The 18315-nt window shown below is 37.5% G+C and overlaps 4 protein-coding genes across 5 annotated transcripts; 1 reads left to right on the forward strand and 3 right to left on the reverse strand.

Annotated features, from left to right (window-relative positions):
- The first annotated feature begins 102 nt into the window (after nucleotides 1-102).
- On the forward strand, nucleotides 103-2327 carry LOC137725402 (14 kDa zinc-binding protein). Its single transcript, XM_068464069.1, has 6 exons — nucleotides 103-209; nucleotides 316-408; nucleotides 937-1023; nucleotides 1433-1580; nucleotides 1776-1893; nucleotides 1987-2327. Exons 1-6 carry the CDS (start codon nucleotides 172-174, stop codon nucleotides 2052-2054), a joined length of 552 nt encoding a protein of 183 aa, XP_068320170.1. The 5' UTR covers nucleotides 103-171; the 3' UTR covers nucleotides 2055-2327.
- A 17-nt stretch (nucleotides 2328-2344) lies between these two features.
- LOC137725400 (probable arabinosyltransferase ARAD1) lies at nucleotides 2345-5144 on the reverse strand. Its single transcript, XM_068464067.1, has 3 exons — nucleotides 4160-5144; nucleotides 3527-3892; nucleotides 2345-2912 (listed from the first exon to the last, which is right to left on the reverse strand). Exons 1-3 carry the CDS (start codon nucleotides 5114-5116, stop codon nucleotides 2724-2726), a joined length of 1512 nt encoding a protein of 503 aa, XP_068320168.1. The 5' UTR covers nucleotides 5117-5144; the 3' UTR covers nucleotides 2345-2723.
- Nucleotides 5145-9229: 4085 nt separating this feature from the next.
- Nucleotides 9230-12058, reverse strand: LOC137725401 (probable arabinosyltransferase ARAD1). 2 transcript variants are annotated; one of them, XR_011067518.1, is made up of 4 exons: nucleotides 11033-12058; nucleotides 10400-10765; nucleotides 9890-9999; nucleotides 9662-9795 (listed from the first exon to the last, which is right to left on the reverse strand). XR_011067518.1 is itself a non-coding variant. In XM_068464068.1 (3 exons), exons 1-3 carry the CDS (start codon nucleotides 11951-11953, stop codon nucleotides 9607-9609), a joined length of 1476 nt encoding a protein of 491 aa, XP_068320169.1. In that variant the 5' UTR covers nucleotides 11954-12058; the 3' UTR covers nucleotides 9230-9606. The 2 variants fall into 2 exon arrangements, 1 of the variants encoding a protein (XP_068320169.1); XM_068464068.1 differs by lacking the exon at nucleotides 9890-9999 and having other exon boundaries at nucleotides 9230-9795.
- Nucleotides 12059-13856: 1798 nt separating this feature from the next.
- On the reverse strand, nucleotides 13857-16937 carry LOC137724660 (MADS-box protein FBP24). Its single transcript, XM_068463401.1, has 7 exons — nucleotides 16680-16937; nucleotides 15505-15571; nucleotides 15227-15391; nucleotides 14643-14684; nucleotides 14510-14551; nucleotides 14049-14316; nucleotides 13857-13861 (listed from the first exon to the last, which is right to left on the reverse strand). Exons 1-7 carry the CDS (start codon nucleotides 16865-16867, stop codon nucleotides 13857-13859), a joined length of 777 nt encoding a protein of 258 aa, XP_068319502.1. The 5' UTR covers nucleotides 16868-16937.
- Nucleotides 16938-18315: the final 1378 nt, after the last annotated feature.

The raw sequence follows: 18315 nt of genomic DNA on the forward strand, positions 1-18315 counted from the left end.
ATCAGAGCCGTTGGATGAGACTTTTATTGGTCTTTTTGGACGGTCCAGATGCAGCCCAATTTCCTATATGTTAAATTTTAATTAATTATTTACTTGGGAAATTCCTTTTGTGGGTATTGCATTGCAGAGTGAGCTTAAAAACCTGAGTCTCGAAAGGCAGTGAAAATTCCAATGGCTACTGCTGCAGTCACCTCCTTCTCTCTGTTTAGGTACTTTTTAATTTATTTCTGTTCTTGTTTATATCTGTAATCTTCGATCACTGTTGGTTTTGGATTTATATTTTTTAGAATTTTTAGTTTTGAAATTTTGGAACAGGAATTGTGCAGCAACAACTGTGAGAGCTTTTGTGACAGTGAAAGCCTCGAACCCCATTTTCACAACTTCCCTTCTTCCTCTCCACTCTCGCAGGTTCTCTCTCTCTCTCTCTCAATTGAAAATTTCTCAAATTTCTCAAATTTCTCAAATTTCTCAAATTTCATTGCGATATTCTCAACTTTCACCGTAATCTTCACCTGGGTATTTGTTAATTTTTAATTAAAAAATTAAGGATGAGTGAAAGATGGCCCTTTGGATATTCTTTTGTATTTGTTTGAGGAGGTGCCACAAGCACAAGCCTTTTTGTAGAGTAAATTACTGTTGGGGTGTGGTTTGACATTGGTAAACTTTTGGCCTTTCAAGATGTTTGTTGGTCGAAAGTCTCATACTTTTATCTGATTCCGGTGCCAAATCTAATTGTCAGTTGTATTCTTGTTTAGCTGCAATTGACCTACGCGGTGATCGGTTGTTGAAGAAGTTCTATAATCTTACTATATTAATTTGTTGTTCGTTTGAAAGTGTTATGTATGTGTCATTTGAAACCAACTTCAATGTCTGTTGTGCTTGTCCTTTGGTGACTTGAATATAAGTATATAACTACCTGTCCCGTATGTTTGTTAGATCCCTGTGCCGTGTTAGCGCTACAAACAACGAGGAGGCTACTGCAAAAGTAGCTGCAGTGAATGCCGACACTGGAGCTCCAACAATGTATCATCCGATTCCTTCACCTAGTAAAACTGGTTTGATCTCACATTCAAGTTCATAGCATACCTTTTGAGTCTGGAACTTCCAATTGAACTTATTGAGTTTTAACCCGTCAAAACATGGGAAGTTGGTGCTAAGTTGGAAGGAACTACTGGGGAAATTTTCTCCCAAGTGAGAAAGTGGCAATATTCTTATGTTTCATCTTCATTGATTTTATCTCATTTTTTTTTCAAAATTTCATGGAAAAAAACTTATCCCAATCATTACTGTTGAATATGCAACGTTATTTTTTTTTTTAAACGTTATTTACTTTGCAGTTTGCACTGAAAATTTGAAATGGGTAAAAGCTGAATGGAAATTTAGTACAGTTAAAACAATGATTTCTAATCAAAGTTTTCCGCCTTGTTTGCAGATTTGACAAGATCATAGCTAAGGAAATCCCATCAAGCATTGTATATGAGGATGATCTGGTCCTGGCATTCCGTGATATCAATCCGCAGGCTCCTGTTCACGTTTTAGTCATCCCAAAGTTCAGGGATGGATTAACCGGCCTGGGAAAGGTAATCTCCGGCCTTTTTTTGCCATCGTACATGCCTTTTCTTTCATCATCAATCAATCTTTGTTTTTACTAGTTACTTTTTTCCTGTTAAGACCCTATATTTTTCAAAGCATGTGTTATGCGTAGCACTTTTAAATGGTTCATAGTCTGCAGAGTGGAAACGCTTTCGTTTGATTTGCGCATTCTGTCATTGCAGGCTGAACTAAGGCACACGGAAATACTAGGCCAACTTCTCCATGCTGCGAAAATTGTGGCTGAGAGAGAAGGTATTCTTGATGGATTTCGTGTGGTTATCAACAATGGTGCAGAAGCATGTAAGTTTCCATCTCCATATCTCTGTGCCTTCCGTCCATGGTTGTGCAATGCTTAGTTGGTCGTTCAATCATTCATGGTCTCGCTCCCTCCAGGTCAATCCGTTTATCATCTCCACTTGCACGTCCTTGGCGGAAGACAGCTGAAATGGCCGCCTGGTTGAAGATCTGAAGCTGATGGCACACCCACAAATTTTAATCTTCATGTGATATGATGTGGGGAGTTCCTTACGCAGGATGTTAGAACACTTCGATGAAACGACCAGAAGAGATGAAACGACTAGAAGAGATGATAACCGGAGGCCTTTTACCAAACTCAGTTTGTGTATTGTTTGTTTGAGTCTTGATAATGTGACTGAACTGGAAACATGGTTCTCTTTTGTTTCGGTATATGAATGTTGCCACAAATGGCTGAGATCGCGATGTGTTTACGAATGCAAGGCAAGACAAAAGATGAAACAAATATGATTTTTATTATCTACCAATGTACAAATGAATTAAAAGTTACAATTAATTTAATTTAACTTCCAGCTGCTGATTCTTCATGACCACAACAGTATCTGCAAGTACAACAAATTGTATAAGGTTCCGGTATCGAAAACCCCCCATCTGTGAAAGAAAGAACTGCGTGTGTCATTCAGCCTTGCTATACCCCGCATAAAGATGCAGCTTAGAACAAAGTAGCGACCTGCTCATCACTCTTCCGACGATGCATAAGCGAATCCTTAACGGCAAATGGTCGATCCAAGGCTTTCTGATCTATATATGAAGATCCATATGACTGACAGAGTGAGTTCTCAGGTTAATATAGTCTCTCATTGATGAAAGTGGCATCATAGGCTAGTTATAATCCCGGTCTGGTTTGAGCAGGGACAAGAGCAGTCTCGCACATTTGAATCCCTCTTGACAAGTCGCCTTTCGCGGTTGATTGTCAATTTGATAAAGGGGAGCTTCTGTGCGATCTGGCGCCAGATTTCATTCACTGTTCCATTTGGTTCTCCATATTGAAAATAATGCTTCACCTAAATCACGAAATTCAGATTAGTACGGAAAAGTAATTTCCACTGGCATTACCTGTGCACTGTAATTACTTAATAGATGACAGTAATTTTGTACCATTTTCATACACCAAATTGTGGTCACATAACATGCACAAAAACTTCAATTGTAAAACTCTTATGCATCAACAACACTTTTCCACAAAGTATCCGAGAATTTCAGAGTGGCCACAGAGAGGATTCAGAGTATGTAAGATGTCATGATTTTACCGTGTAGAAGACCTTCCTAGGCACGACAACTCAACTATTTTTTGCCCCCTTCTGTTTTTTTGAAGTGAACAAAAAACAGAAATTGATGCAACCATTCCAGTTCAAAAAGTGAGGACCTAAGTACAGGTTTACATCTCAGACACACTCATATATATGGTCTAACAGATGAGATGCAAATCCTGTATCAGTTTGCATTAGTTTCCCTATGTATGCTCATGTGTTTATATACCTTAGCTTCCTTACAATGCTGAAACAGAATATATAAGTTACAAAAAAAAAAAAAAAAAAAAACAAGAATTGTAGCAGAATAATAAACAACGGAAAGAAAAGGCAAATCAAATCCCAAAATACAAAGATTTTGGACTAACCTCGTTTAGCTCTGTCTGGTACTCCAGAATTCTCTCAGTGGGGATTCCTCTCAGCATTGAGACTAAGAATCCTGGCTTTAAAGCTGCATTGGATTCTACAAATATTGCTATCTTTCTGTAGTCTATAACATCTTCGAATGGAAGCTCAATGCTATCACTGATTATCACAGGCACACACAAACTAACTATAGAATCAAAAAGTCGACAGGCTGATGGAGTATCACCAGCCGGATTCAAACAGAACTTTGACGTATGCATCCCACGTGTAGCAGCCCGTCGACTCTCTCTGGATTGGGTTCCATGCTTTACTATAACATCCTCTTCATTTTCAAGTAATTGGAAAAGTAAATCACGTATCTTTCCGCCCTGCACAAACACGAAAAAAGCCCCAAAAGTCATACATTAGCTCAGGCAGGCAGATAACTGATCCTAATATCAAACATTTACCCCCATAACGTTCCTTGATTCATAATTTCATATTCAAATCCGTAATTCATAGACTTAGATGGCAAGCAGCAATCGCACAATGCTTAATAAAAATGCAGCATTTCAAACATACCAACAAGATAGTTCATCATAATAACCAACAAAAATTATCAAGTTAAGAAATTTAGTATGAAAAAGAAAATGTACGTCTTTTCGAAAGCGGTTTCCCATGAAGAACAAAAGGGTGTTCCTTTTCTCGACGCTGATGTCGCCCGTGTAAGTGTTGATGCGGTGAGTGTAAGGCACGATCACGTCCTTCACAAGCGATCCTTGGTCCTCCTTCAACCGCCCAAAATCGCAAACAAGCAGTATACAATTTTTTACTTTGTCAATCACTTTGTACAGAGCATTGGGGTCCGAAGCCATGATCACATGGTCTCGGCCATTGTTCCTCTTCCAGTACTCCTGCGATTCCAGCCACTCAATCAAGGCCACCTGATTCTCCTCGTCGCTGTACAACGGCTTCTCCGACCGGGAAGCCCGTCGCGCCGGGTTAACAATCAGGCTCAATGACGAGAAGAAGGGCACGTAGAACAAGTCTGCCTCTTCCGGATCCAATACCCTCTCAACGGGCGAACCGACCCGTTCCGATTCGGGTTTGAGCAGGTCCCGGAACAGGTACCGCTCACCCATGTGCTGGTGACCCGGGTACTTGAGCTTCGAAACGTCGTCGTCGGGCCGGCCACCGCGAGCCAGCGAATGATGCTCGATGACTCCGTAAGTGAACCGCTTTGGGAGATCGTATAGGTACACTTTAACGGGCTTTCCGGGTAAATTAAGCTGATTTTCCAGGGTAGCAAACACGTCGGAGGAGATCAAATTGGACGCGGAGGAGGATAAGGAGGGGAAGGCGTTCTCGAGCTTGGAAGTGGCGGCGGGAGTGAGGAAGTTGTTGAGGAAGGCGTATAGGACGAGGACACCGACGATGGTGGCGAGGGATTGCTTGAGGAGCGAGGATTTTCGCGCCATTGAGACGAACCGGGTTAGGGTTTTGCGGCGGAGGGCATCGAGGGAGGTGGAAGAAAGGGCGGAGGGTTTGTTGGCTTTGCTCGATTGAAGTTCACTACTCATCATACCCGTTTTTTTCGGGGCTCGGTGTGCCATGCTAACGTGCGCCAGGGTGTGTACTGGGAGACAGGTTGGTTTCTCTGTGAAAAAAATGAGTACCTAGAATTTGTTACTTGTTATCAGAATCGCATCGTTAAAATAGTGACGTAATTAATAACTTGTGGGAATATTTATTTTCATCATTGAATTATTAGTGCATGTTTTATTTGTAATGTATACAATTGATGGAGGTTGATGGGTGAAAGATAAAGGATTTAGAAAAAACACATTACTTTGATTTTGACATGAATATTCAATATTCAACATTCAATTTTTCTTGTCGGAACCACCACAGGATGACCTAATGGTTGAGAACAAATTTAATTTAGGGCTCGAAATTTAATTTAGGGTTCGAACTCTAGATTAGGGTTTGCGAAATTTAGCACTTGAGATTTTCCCCTTAAATTTGATTCCTTTGGAGGTAAAATTAAAATAAAATTTAATCTCATGTAAGTCAATACTCGGCTGGAGCTTCTTTATTCAAGGGAAATGATTTTTGCACAAAAAAACATGAATACAGGATTAAAAAAAGGTGTGCAAAATTCATTTTTCTTATTTAACTCGACTAGAAAAAACCAAAAATGTTGGAAACATCTCTTTCATCTCCTCGGAACTCAGCACTCCTCCAAAACCCTGTACGCTATTCTATCGGAAACATCTCTTTCAACCTTGTAAACATTACATATTATTGACAAGATTTTGTATAAACAAGTGGAGGCACATGATACTCGATGCCATAGCTGATTAACTTGGTAAACGCTGCAAATTCACTCCAAAGGACTACCCACGGAGAGTCAGCGGACGTGATGCCTATAAGATGAAGAGAAATTATATGTGAATTGGAAAAGAACACCTCAAACTAAATAATTAAGCACTGATAAGACGAGGCAACAACATTACCTGAGAGTTTCTTTTGTTCCACGTCTAATTTTGCAATGTATTGTGGGGAGCCCAAGGCGCTGGTGAGCCTCGTAGCGATGACAACCAGAGAAACCTACCAAAACATGACCAAATCGTGAGCTATGATCCTGAAAAACATGTGCGTGCGGCTATAGTATTCTGGTACAAAAAAATTGGGTGCTGCACGGAGTCCAGTGATTTGTAAGGAAGAATCATAGCTTAGAGAATAGTGAGAAGCACGTACCATAATAAACTCCATCAACCTCAAGCACATCAATCTGCATTAGCAAGTCAAGTCGGACAGAAAGCATACGATCCAGGAATTGAATGCAGATTTTGCAATAAACTTCAAAGTTTGACATGTTTTGACATTGCACTCATGAAGTCCATACTTTCACTCTGCGTAAAAAAGTATACACATTAAACATCAAGGCATAACCATAAGTTTTTCACAGCTTTTAAGCCGAATCTTTAATGCTCAAAAGATGATCGAAGCATCAAGACGTAATAACGACAGACAAAAGCTTAAGCTACCCATGACCTTATTCCACATGTAAACTTACCATTACATATTCAGATGCTGTATTCTTTATAGAACGCCTAGTATATTTCCAACGAAAAAACCTGGAAAATTAGTGTCCAAATTATATGTTCTATTTGGTTTTCTCCGACGAAATACTGTGATTCCTGAGTTTCTTGTCAAACAAAATAGCAGAAATAAATGTAGTTCCTAAGAGAAACTGGAAAGGAAGAAAGGCAATCTAAGACACATAAATCATAGCAACAATAGTCTACCAACCTGGACCAGAATCTTTCAAGTTAAGACAACAACCTTCATACTCCCTATTGTTTTAGTAGAGTTTGGTTCCAACACCAACTTCAGAGTTGATAACAAGAAACAAATTAGTCACGAAGGTTTACTCTTTCGAGAAACTGAAAACTTCACAATCATATTCTTTAGCCATATTTATCAACAAATAACAATAACAATGATATCCAACATAACAATCCTACATGACGATTAACATTTCCGCTTCATCCATCACATAAATCATCATGTTTTCCACATAAAATCACAATTCATAGCGTGTAACATATTAAAAAAAATTAACAATGCACAATATTATTCTCTAGAAACATTGCTCAACTAAAATAATCATAATAACAACACTCATATCCAGTGTCATTCCACAATCTCGTCAATTAATCAATTCATGAATCAAAGATGCACGATCTTATCATTTAATTATGTTAATCAAACAATGCGATAACATATCATTTCACGAATTTAACCAATGAACTCTATATAATTCCCTACTTGGATTATGAATAATTACATGGTAATTCTAATTTGTATTCACATGATCTATTGTGGGTAATTCCCATGCACTTGAATCTAGGGTTCTAAACTAACCTTATGGAAATGAGCAAGAGTAAGGATTCCGGACCACTCAACGGAATCCAACCACATCGAGTTCCGGATCACTCAACGGAACCAAAATATCAATCAGTTTCTCGTAATCTACCCAGACTTGTCGCATGTAAAATCAGTGCCTACATCATGGAAATGGTGCACTGGGCAAATCAGAACTTGGATAAGTTGCGAAGCTCGGGTGAGTGACAATAATACAAGTACGTGATATTCAATAAAAACAGACTAGCGATCACAATCTATAAACATCAAGTATAGAATCATGCTTTATGAAATCATAATCAAGTCGTTGAAAACTCCGAATGAGTCACCTAGACATCCAACGACTTTTCTAATTCAAACCACAAGATTCTCAAAATCCATCGTTCATATGTACATTAAAAACTAAGGCTAGAAGGACGTAGTTCGGCCAAAGCCTACATAAGTAACCAAATAGGAAGTGGCCCCCCATAGTGGATTAACCAAGTAGAGCCACCCCTGAGTAACCATGTAGGTAGTGAAGCCCCATCACGGATTAACCAAGCAAAGTCACTCTCAAAAATTTGTTAGACAGTGATCACCCATCGCGGATTAACCAAGCATGATGACCCCTAAGTATGTATGGCCATAAGGATCGCCCATCGTGTATTAACCAAGCACAATCCATAAATAATATGGTCCCGATTAACCAAGCAGGACCACTAGTGACTCCCCATCGCGGATTAACCAAGCAGAGTCACACCTACAAAACTGTTAGGCAGTGATCACCTATCGCGGATTAACCAAGCATAATCACTCTAAGTATAAATGGCCATAAGGATCGCCCATCGTGGATTAACCAAGCACGATCCATAAATAATATGGTCCCCCATCGTGAATTAACCAAGCAGAACCATCCATGTACCACTACTACATGGTGTAGACTCGGTGTCACCTAACCTTGTGACACTAAGGTAACGGTCCCCTACTAGCCCTCGAATTTCTCAACATTTCAAACAAACATAAGCAAAAAAAAAAAAAAAACTAAAAAACTAAAAAAGAAAAAATTGAAAAGATGGGTTCGGTAAGAAACTAGCGATTCTTTCACATAACTGTTGCTACCATGATAGCGATAGTTATTGCGGACAATCGGTATCAAAGTACTAATCGTGGCCTTTTCAAAACACAAGTTGATGAAAATATATCTTTTGATGAACGGAACAAAAATTTGAGTTTTTCTCCCCGTTCATTCGTTGGTTTTCACACTCAAGAAATTATTTAAATAATGGAATAAAATTTTGACTTTTTGCAAAGCCTTGCTCTAATTGGAATCCAAGAAATAGGAAGAAAACTGGAGAATGTTGAAAATTTTAAAATGTAATTAAATGTAATATTCTTGTGGCTGTTTGATGATGAAGAAATTCAATGTTTTTTGGCTGGTTGAAACTGACATGACCTTATAAGAGCAGTTCCTACCATTTGTCCACTAGGCTTCTTAGAATCCAACGTAATTGTTCAAGAAAATTTGACGGATGTTTGTAAATCAAGCGGCAAGATGGAGATTTTATACAACAATTTAATTCATGTTTCTTGTCTTTAAAATGTGGATTATTCTTTTGTTTGAAAGATACGAAGAATTTGATGTGTGGTTAATTAGTTGACAATTGTGGGGTGTGTGAGATGTGAGATGTGAGGGTAATATTGGAAAATACGTGAGGTGTGTTAAGATAAATTTTAATTTAAAAAGTAAATGTAAAGTGTATTAAGTATGTGGAGATGTAGTAAACAAAACGTGAGGTGTTAATAAAACAAGCCTGAAGCAAATATGATTTTTTATTATCTACCATGTATAAATGAATTCCAAGTTACAAGTAATTTAATTTAATTTCCAGCTGCTGATTCTTCAAGACCACAGAAGTATTTACAAGTACAACAAATTGTATAAGGTTCCGGTATCGAAAACCCCCATCTGTGAAATAAAGAACTGCGTGTGTCATTCAGCCTTGCTATAACCCGCATAAAGCTGCAGCTTAGGACAAAGTAGCGACCGCTCATCACTCTTCCGAAGATGCATAAGCTAATCCTTAACGGCAAATGGTCGATCCAAGGCTTTCTGATCTATATATGAAGATCCATGACTGACAGAGAGAGTTCTCACTTCTCAGGTTAAGATAGTCTCTCATTGATGAAAGTGGCATCATAGGCTAGTTATAATCCCGTTCTGGTTTGAGCAAAGACGAGAGCAGTCTCGCACATTTGAATCCCTCTTGACCAGTCGCCTTTCGCGGTTGATTGTCAATTTGATAAAGGGGAGCTTCTGTGCGATCTGGCGCCAGATTTCATTCTCTGTTCCATTTGGTTCTCCATATTGAAAATAATGCCTCACCTAAATCACAAAATTCAGATTAGTAAGGAATAGTAATTTCCACTGGTATTACCTGTGCACTGTAATTACTTAATAGATGACAGTAATTTTGTACCATTTTCATATACCAAATTGCGGTCACATAAAATGCACAAAAACTTCAATTGTAAAACTCTTATGCATCAACACCACTTTTCCACAAAGTAACCAAGAATTTCAGCGTGGCTGCAGAGAGGATTCAGAGTATGTAAGATGTCATGATTTTACCGTGTCGAAGACCTTCCTAGGCACGACAACTCAACTATTTTTTGCCCCCTTCTGTTTTTTGAAGTGAACAAAAGACAGAAATTGATGCAACCGTTCCAGTTCAAAAAGTGAGGACCTAAGTACAGGTTTACATCTCAGACACACTCATATATATGGTCTAACAGATGAGATACAAATCCTGTACCAGTTTGCATTAGTTTCCCTATGTATGCTCATGTGTTTATATACCTTAGCTTCCTTACAATGCTGAAACAGAATCTATAAGTTCAAAAAAATAAGAACAAGAATTATAGCAGAATAATAAACAACGGAAAGAGAAGGCAAATCAAATCCCAAAATACAAAGATTTTGGACTAACCTCATTTAGCTCTGTCTGGTACTCCAGAATTCTCTCAGTGGGGATTCCTCTCAGCATTGAGACTAAGAATCCTGGCTTTAAAGCTGCATTGGATTCTACAAATATTGCTATCTTTCTGTAGTCTATAACATCTTCGAATGGAAGCTCAATGCTATCACTGATTATCACAGGCACACACAAACTAACTATAGAATCAAAAAGTCGACAGGCTGATGGAGTATCACCAGCCGGATTCAAACAGAACTTCGACGTATGCATTCCACGTGTAGCAGCCCGTCGATTCTCTGTGGATTGGGTTCCATGCTTTACTATAACATCCTCTTCATTTTCAAGTAATTGGAAAAGTAAATCACGTATCTTTCCACCCTGCACGAACACGAAAAAAGCCCCGAAAGTCATACATTAGCTCAGGAAAGCAGATAACTGATCCTAATATCAAACATTTACCCCCATAAAGTTTCTTGATTCATAATTTCATATTCAAATCCGTAATTCATAGACTTAGATGGCAGGCAGCAATCACACAATGCTTAATAAAAATGCAGTATTTCAAACATACCAACAAGATAGTTTATCATAATAACCAACAAAAATTATCAAGTTAAGAAATTTAGTATGAAATTGAAAATGTACGTCTTTTCGAAAGCGGTTTCCCATGAAGAACAACAGGGTGTTCCTATTCTCGACGCTGATGTCGCCCGTGTAAGTGTTGATGCGATGAGAGTAAGGCACGATCACGTCCTTCACAAGCGATCCTTGGTCCTCCTTCACCCGCCCAAAATCGGAAACAAGCAGTACACAATTTTTGACTTTGTCAATCACTATGTGTAGAGCATTGGGGTCCGAAGCCATGATCACATGGTCTCGGCCATTGTTCCTCTTCCAGTACTCCTGCGACTCCAGCCACTCAATCAAGGCCACCTGATTCTCCTCGTCGCTGTACAACGGCTTCTCTGACCCGGAAGCTGGTTGCGCCGGGTTAACAATCAGGCTCAATGACGAGAAGAACGGCACGTAGAACAAGTCTGCTTCTTCCGGATCCAATACCCTCTCAACAGGCGAACCGACCCGTTCCGATTCGGGTTTGAGCAGGTCCTGGAACAGGTACCACTCGCCCATGTACTGGTGACCCGGGTACTTGAGCTTCGAAACGTCGTCGTCGGGCCGGCCACCGCGAGCAAGCGAATGATGCTCGATGACTCCGTAAGTGAACCGCTTAGGGAGATCGTAGAGGTACACTTTAACAGGCTTTCCCTGCAAATTAAGCTGATTTTCCTGAGTAGTGGAAGAGGCGGAGGAGAAGGAGGGGAAGGCGTTCTCGAGCTTGGAAGTGGCGGCGGGCGTGAGGAAGGTGTTGTGGAAGGTGTTGTGGAAGGCGTATAGGACGAGGACGACGACGATGATGGCGAGGGATTGCTTGAGGAGCGAGGATTTTCGCGCCACTGAGAAGAACTGGGTTAGGGTTTTGCGGTGGACGGCATCGAGGGAGGTGGAAGAACGGGCGGAGGGTTTGTTGGCTTTGCTGGATTGGAGCTCACTACTAGTACTCATCATACCCGTGGTTTTGGGGGCCTGGTGGGGCCCTGCTAACGTGCGCCAGGGTGTGTACGGGTAGACAGGTTGGTTTCTCTATGTAAATAGAGTACTTGAATTCGTTAATTGTTTTCAGAATTGCATCCTTAAAATAGTGAATGATTTTCCAATTGTGTTTTAATCAAATAGAGACGTAATTAATAACGTGTGGGAATATTCATTTTCATCATTGAATTATCAATGCATGTTTTATTTGTAATACATACGATTGATGGAGAATGATTGGTGAAAGATAAAGGATTTATAAAAAACACATTACTTTGATTTTGACATGATTATTCAACATTCAATTTCTTTTGTCAAAACCACTTAGGGATGGTCTAGTGGTTGAGGACAAATTTTAGATCTGTATTTCACACGACACACGTATTAGTTTTGAGTATTGACGCTGTGTGAATCACACGATGATACCAAGGGGGGGTTGATATGCATCTATGAGTCTTTCTGGCCTTCGAAGAGTATACTATCGTGGGAAGCCACCGACTGGTCCCTTGAAAAAAACAATTTCCCTTGTCATATTACTAGTGCTTAAATCATTTTGTCCCTTTCCTACAAATAAAAAAAAAAAATCATTTTATCCCCCAGGAAAATGAAAAAAAATACGCAATTATTTGTTTTCATTAATCATTAATGTACTTAAAACGCAAAAGAAAACATTTCTAGTGCAAGATTTTGTGTTGATGGTTGATAACTTGATGACATTCTTTTCTTGTTAAGAAGGGCCGAAGACAATTAATTTTAGCTAAAGTTTTAGGGGGTGATAGTTAATGTTAAAGGAAAACTAACGAGAAAAAAATAAAAATAAAATAAAAAATAAAAACTTTAGCTTTAATGAAAAATGACAAATAAAGGTGTAAGTAAATAGTACCAGAAAATGTAAAAATATGATTTTTTGTTAAAAATGAACAGTACCAAGAGTGTTTCATTAAAACTCCCTAATATTAAAGGTAAAGATTTGGTCAGGTTCAATGAAGGAGCTTGATTAACAATGACATGGTAATAGTATAAGATCAAGTTTAGGGAGTGCTCCTTAACAATACAAATAAAACGACCAAGTGATTGTTTTCTTACTGCGTTGTTAATTTAAGTGTTATAGTATGATAAAGTTGATACAATCAGTGATATCACGACGATTACATTAAAAAGATCTGTACTAAACAAAGGCTTGTGATCCAAGGTTTTCTAATTAGGTTGAGCTTGACAATTGCGCCCAAGGCTATCCCCTTCACACAAGCCTTGCCCAAGATCAAGGTTTGATATATACACATGCATTGTAACATAAGTGAATTGGTAAAATCAATGACGAGAGTTTGACAGTCACGTAAAATATTTGCCTAAACAAAAGCTTGTGATGCAAGATTTCCTAATTGTGTCGAGCTTGCCACAAGGATACTTCCTTCACAAAGGCCTTGCCCAAGGTTGCCACAAGGTTCTTTCGATCATAGCCCAAAACCAAGGTGACTTTCTCATCAATATGCATATAAATTCCTTAACACCTTTGGGTGTAACTTATAATTACTTCTATTTGTTCAAAATGTAGGCAAACAAATCAAGACCAAAACAAGTCACTACATTGAATTCTTTGATATCGTCGTAGACTAAATAATGTAAATATTGTAACCAAAGCCCCAATAATATTAATTGTATGTAAAATATTAGTAATCACTCATCACTCATCATCAATATTCATGATATATATTGACAAAAACCAACATCATCTTTTGCTAGAAATTCAAAAGTAAATTAGAAATGTGGAACCCCAAATCCATAACATAAAAGGACACTGATCAGATAATATTCTTAACAAGTCATATATATCTTTTTTTAACGCATGCCAGAGCTAGCTTGCCCTTCTCATAAACTGTCACTCTGCAAAACAACAAAACTAATAAGATTCAGATAAAATTAATATCATAGTTGTAAATAGGAACATGTTGTTATAAAGAAGTAAAAGAATAGTTAATTAGGCTGCATGTATATTATATACCAATACAACTTAACACTGTGTCTTTGTGTGATCGTGATCATATAGTATATAAAACTGCTGCATACATACCGTAGATGGAAGGGCCGCTCAGATTGAAATCGAGAAGGCCGGGATGATGATGATCAGGCTGGTGAGGGTAAGGGTTGAACTGACGCTGAGGCTGCAAAGTAGCAAGCTGAAGCACACTGCTTGGTTGTTCTTCACCTCCAAATGGGAATTGATCGAGCACATATCGACGCTCTTCAGATTTCGGCAGCATCTCCAGATTCTCCACCTGCTCATGAGCCTCAAGATGCGCCTGATCATGACCAAATGCTGCAGCCTGATGCGCCTTAATCTAAGTTTCCATAAGAACGTACGCAACATGGATAACTATTATATTTGATAAACTGATCAAATTAACTGCATGCTAGCAATGAATTCGAGTGTAAAATGAATCTTATATATATGGAGAGCTTTAGGTTATGTATATATTGACTCAGGGATATTTCAGTAATTTAAAACTTAGATATAACCCTGCAGATACTCACCAGATGGAATAGTTGCTCATTTTCTTCCTCCAATCTTTTGGTCTAAGTTCCATGACAAAGCAACCCATCAGTATTTCAGATCATTCACCAAAAAGTTAATATATTGCTAGCGATCATGGGTTTAAAAATTTACCGTTGCAAGAAGATTGTCTGTCTGCTGTTGCAAGACCTCAAACTGTACACCAATTTTCCAATTAATTAGTCATTTGAAAAAAAAAAAAAAAAAACCAAGAAATATTTGAACAAAAAAGGTTAGGTAATTAAAACACAGGATTCCTTAGTATGTTACGGAGAATCATATACACCAAATTTTTGATCGTCAAATCATTGGTCAAGAATTCACTGATCAATATCTACTGGTAATTAAAAGTCTTGGTTTATTAGATACACAGGAGCATAGTAGAATTTTTGTTATTTGTTAATGGACATCTTAATGTGACCATGTTACAAATCATACAGTACCAAAGTTAAACGTGTAACACTGAAATATAGCTAACTAAAGGGCATACATATATAACATCAATATAAAGATAGGCTAATACTATTTACACACTTTTTTTTACCTCTCTCACACTGTTATTAATTTTGGGACATTGATCTTCATCAATTCATTCTATCCGATGGTAGAAAATTAAAAGGGTTGTGTGAGAAGTAAAAATGGATGTATCGATAACACTCCCCTAAAGATATTGTAATTAGGAGACAATTGAAGATTACCTTCCTAGCTCGAACCCTGTTAACAGACTCCTCCAGCTGGTGTTCAAGCTCCACCAGATCATCAAATCGAACGCAGCGTAAATCCTCGCCCGTGTAGCGTTGCAAACTCAATTCCAGATGCTGAGTTTCTCTCCTCATTTTTCTCAACTCAGCATTCATATATTCCTTCGTCCACAAATTACAAGGTATGCCACACTTAATTCTCAGAACATAAGTACTTAGAATAACCATATTGGTTTTGAATTCAAATTCAGTACATAATCATTGAGTGCATATACCGTGTCGTTGTGTTGCGGTACTCGAATCCCTTTTGTAACCTGGTACCTTTGAATAAGCTCCTCCATGCTATAAAACATACAAACAAAACCATGCAGTTCATGATATATACTGATTACTATAAAATTTAATTTCCAAAGTTGCATCATGTATAACACTTAATTGGACGTGTAGCATTGTAATTGATAGGCATATGTATGTTACATAATTAATTTACATTTCACTCAGTAAAGATCTAGAAAAATAATTCATCATAACATTTCATGCAAAGCACAGTTATAACGATCTAGCAGGTCCAATTACAGGAGAACAAATGTAGCACTATAATATATATTTTTTAAACTCAGAGAAACTTCAACTCTATAACGAATATAAAAATCTGATTTACCCAAAATTCAAAAGAGAGAAACGATCAAATGAAAATAAAGAGTAAGATCAGACTGTAGAAACCGTAGAAACTGTAGTAGGAAGACATAGTCTGTGGCAGAAATAACTATTGACTGTGAATTATTTATTTCTTACTATTTGTTTTTGCTGACATAGTTAATCATGAGTGCCTCAGTGAGAAATTAATAGGTTAGGAAAACCCTAGGTATGCAGATCTGACCAAATAGCAAGCATACTCAATTGGTCAAATCATTTAAATTTGATTAGGCTAATGAGCCAAAACTGAAAACCAAACCATAGTGTGTAAAGATCAACCTGTGGTGCTCAGAAAAAGAAATTAAAGGAAAAATAAATAACTTACACTGTTTTTTTTTTTTTTTTTGGGGGGGGGGGGGGGGGGGGAGAGAGAGAGAGAGAGAGAGAGCAGACCATGTACAAGAAGACTGTAGAAAAAACGAAAACCCAAATGGCAACAATAACAATAAAACACATAGATCACTGAAAAGAAAAACGAAAGGAGAGAGGAGTTGAGTGATTTGAAAAAAAAGCGAACCCAGAAATCAAAATATGATCTGCTGTAAAATGAAAGAGAAACATTAATCAAACTTGTGTAACCATTAATCTCCAAACTGGAAAAATATACACAAATTATGCAACCAGATCATGATAAAACCCATCTGGCAAACACATCAGAATAAAGAAAAAAAAATAAAACAAAACCCAAAAAAACACCAAGAAAGCAAGAAAATATAAAACATATAAAAAATAGGAGGGCTAGCTAGTTCATCACCTTGATGACTCACTGCAGTACTGAAACATCTTGCCAGTGCTTGAGAAAATGACAAGGCCGATCTGGGCATCACATAGCACAGAAAGCTCATGAGTCTTCTTGATCAGCCCTGCCCGTCGTTTCGCAAAAGTCACTTGCCTTGTGGTTCGGTTTTCTATCCTCGAAATAGTTATCTTGCCCCTTCCCATATTTATGTAGGTTTTCTTCTTTAGTTTGTAGGAAAAGCTAGAAGAAATTGATGGAACTCTGACTCCACCAGTGCTCAAATTCCTGATTTAGATCAAGACCCAATAAACCCAACAATTAGCTAGTTCAAAATACACATTTGAGCATAAAAAAGCATGTATATGCGGATTATATATGGGGAAAATGGTTTAATTATTAGTATGCTATAAGTACTAAAGGGTTCTTGTTTTTGTTAGATGAAAATAAATGATGAGAGAGTTGTACCCAATAAAATTCTTAAATGAAAGAGTGCTACAATAAACAAAAGAAGTGTGATCAGAAGTAGGAACCTGGTTTTCTAAAAACCCTAATGATGACATTCGTAGAAGAGAGAAACGGAGGGAGAGAAAGAGGGAGGGAGGGAGAGAGAGAGAGGCAGAAGGAGGACTTTGGAAGCAAAAGACTTAGAGGGATTGCTGCTTTACCTCTGCTTTCTCTCTTTGTCTGTTGGGTTTCAAGTTTGGCAAGATGAACTGTGGCGAATGAATTTGTAGAGACACTATATTTGGTTACAACTTAGCTTGGCAATTGGTCCGTCTTTCCAAATTATATTACCAAAATGCCTCCTTAACTTGAAAATTCGAATCGTCCATGGAATTGTTATTGACACTTCAAAATTCTCATTGTACACTCCAAACTTTCTATATTTAGAAAGAAAAATACACTTGTATTCTCATTGTACACTCCAAACTTTCTATATTTAGAAAGAAAAATACACTTGTAAGAAGTGTAGAATAAGATTTTTGGAGTGTCAATAATACTTCCCATATTAAAAATGCGTCCTTAATTACCCCTCTCTCTAATCCTCCTCCTTTCCTCCCATCTCACCTGCCCCATTCCCCCCTTCCCTCATCGTTTCAAGTATTTCCGTTTATATATGTGTATGTTTTTCGAGTTTTTTCTGCATTATTTATAAATGAGGAGAAATTAGGTTCCTATCATTCTTTTTGCTACTCCATTGATTAAAACTTATTCTTTTTCAATTTTTGATCAATGTCCTTAGGTATTAATAACATCATTAATTATTTCAATCATAAATATTTTTTATTTTTAAATATATTCCCTTAGTGTTAAAAATGTTACAATTATAGTATTTTTATATTTATGACTAAATTTTTTATCTTATATTTTTATTTTTAGTTTGTACCCATTTTTAATTTGCAAACCTTTTTTAATTTGTACCAATTTTCTTTTCAATTTTTTTTTTGTACCCATATATTAATTTCTTTTTGTGCCCTTATTTTTTAAAGTTTTATTTATATTTGTGCCTATGTGTTTACCGTCATGTGATATTGTATAATTAATCAATGATAGAAAAATTACATATATATGGTATATTTATGTTTTATGGCTAAACTTTGTATCATATATTTATATTTTTAGTTTGTACCAACTTTTAATTTGCAACTGT

The sequence above is a fragment of the Pyrus communis genome, chromosome 2 (assembly GCF_963583255.1).
Source record: "Pyrus communis chromosome 2, drPyrComm1.1, whole genome shotgun sequence".
Taxonomy (NCBI): Eukaryota; Viridiplantae; Streptophyta; class Magnoliopsida; order Rosales; family Rosaceae; genus Pyrus; species Pyrus communis.

Bases quoted from the DNA above. Each gene is read 5' to 3' on its own strand.
- LOC137725400 (XM_068464067.1), bottom strand. From the start codon at position 5,116: ATGGCACACCGAGCCCCGAAAAAAACGGGTATGATGAGTAGTGAACTT. The intron at 3,893-4,159 runs GTACATTTTCTT...GTGTTTGTGCAG, and splicing joins GAAACCGCTTTCGAAAAGAC to GGCGGAAAGATACGTGATTT. The intron at 2,913-3,526 runs GTTAGTCCAAAA...TTCGTGATTTAG, and splicing joins ACCAGACAGAGCTAAACGAG to GTGAAGCATTATTTTCAATA.
- LOC137725401 (XM_068464068.1), bottom strand. From the start codon at position 11,953: ATGATGAGTACTAGTAGTGAGCTCCAATCCAGCAAAGCCAACAAACCC. The intron at 10,766-11,032 runs GTACATTTTCAA...GTGTTCGTGCAG, and splicing joins GAAACCGCTTTCGAAAAGAC to GGTGGAAAGATACGTGATTT. The intron at 9,796-10,399 runs GTTAGTCCAAAA...TTTGTGATTTAG, and splicing joins ACCAGACAGAGCTAAATGAG to GTGAGGCATTATTTTCAATA.
- LOC137725402 (XM_068464069.1), top strand. From the start codon at position 172: ATGGCTACTGCTGCAGTCACCTCCTTCTCTCTGTTTAG. The intron at 210-315 runs GTACTTTTTAAT...ATTTTGGAACAG, and splicing joins ACCTCCTTCTCTCTGTTTAG to GAATTGTGCAGCAACAACTG. The intron at 1,581-1,775 runs GTAATCTCCGGC...CTGTCATTGCAG, and splicing joins GATTAACCGGCCTGGGAAAG to GCTGAACTAAGGCACACGGA.
- LOC137724660 (XM_068463401.1), bottom strand. From the start codon at position 16,867: ATGGGAAGGGGCAAGATAACTATTTCGAGGATAGAAAACCGAACCACA. The intron at 14,685-15,226 runs GTAATCTTCAAT...ATTGGTGTACAG, and splicing joins ACAGGGTTCGAGCTAGGAAG to TTTGAGGTCTTGCAACAGCA. The intron at 14,317-14,509 runs GTGAGTATCTGC...ATGGAAACTTAG, and splicing joins ATGAGCAACTATTCCATCTG to ATTAAGGCGCATCAGGCTGC.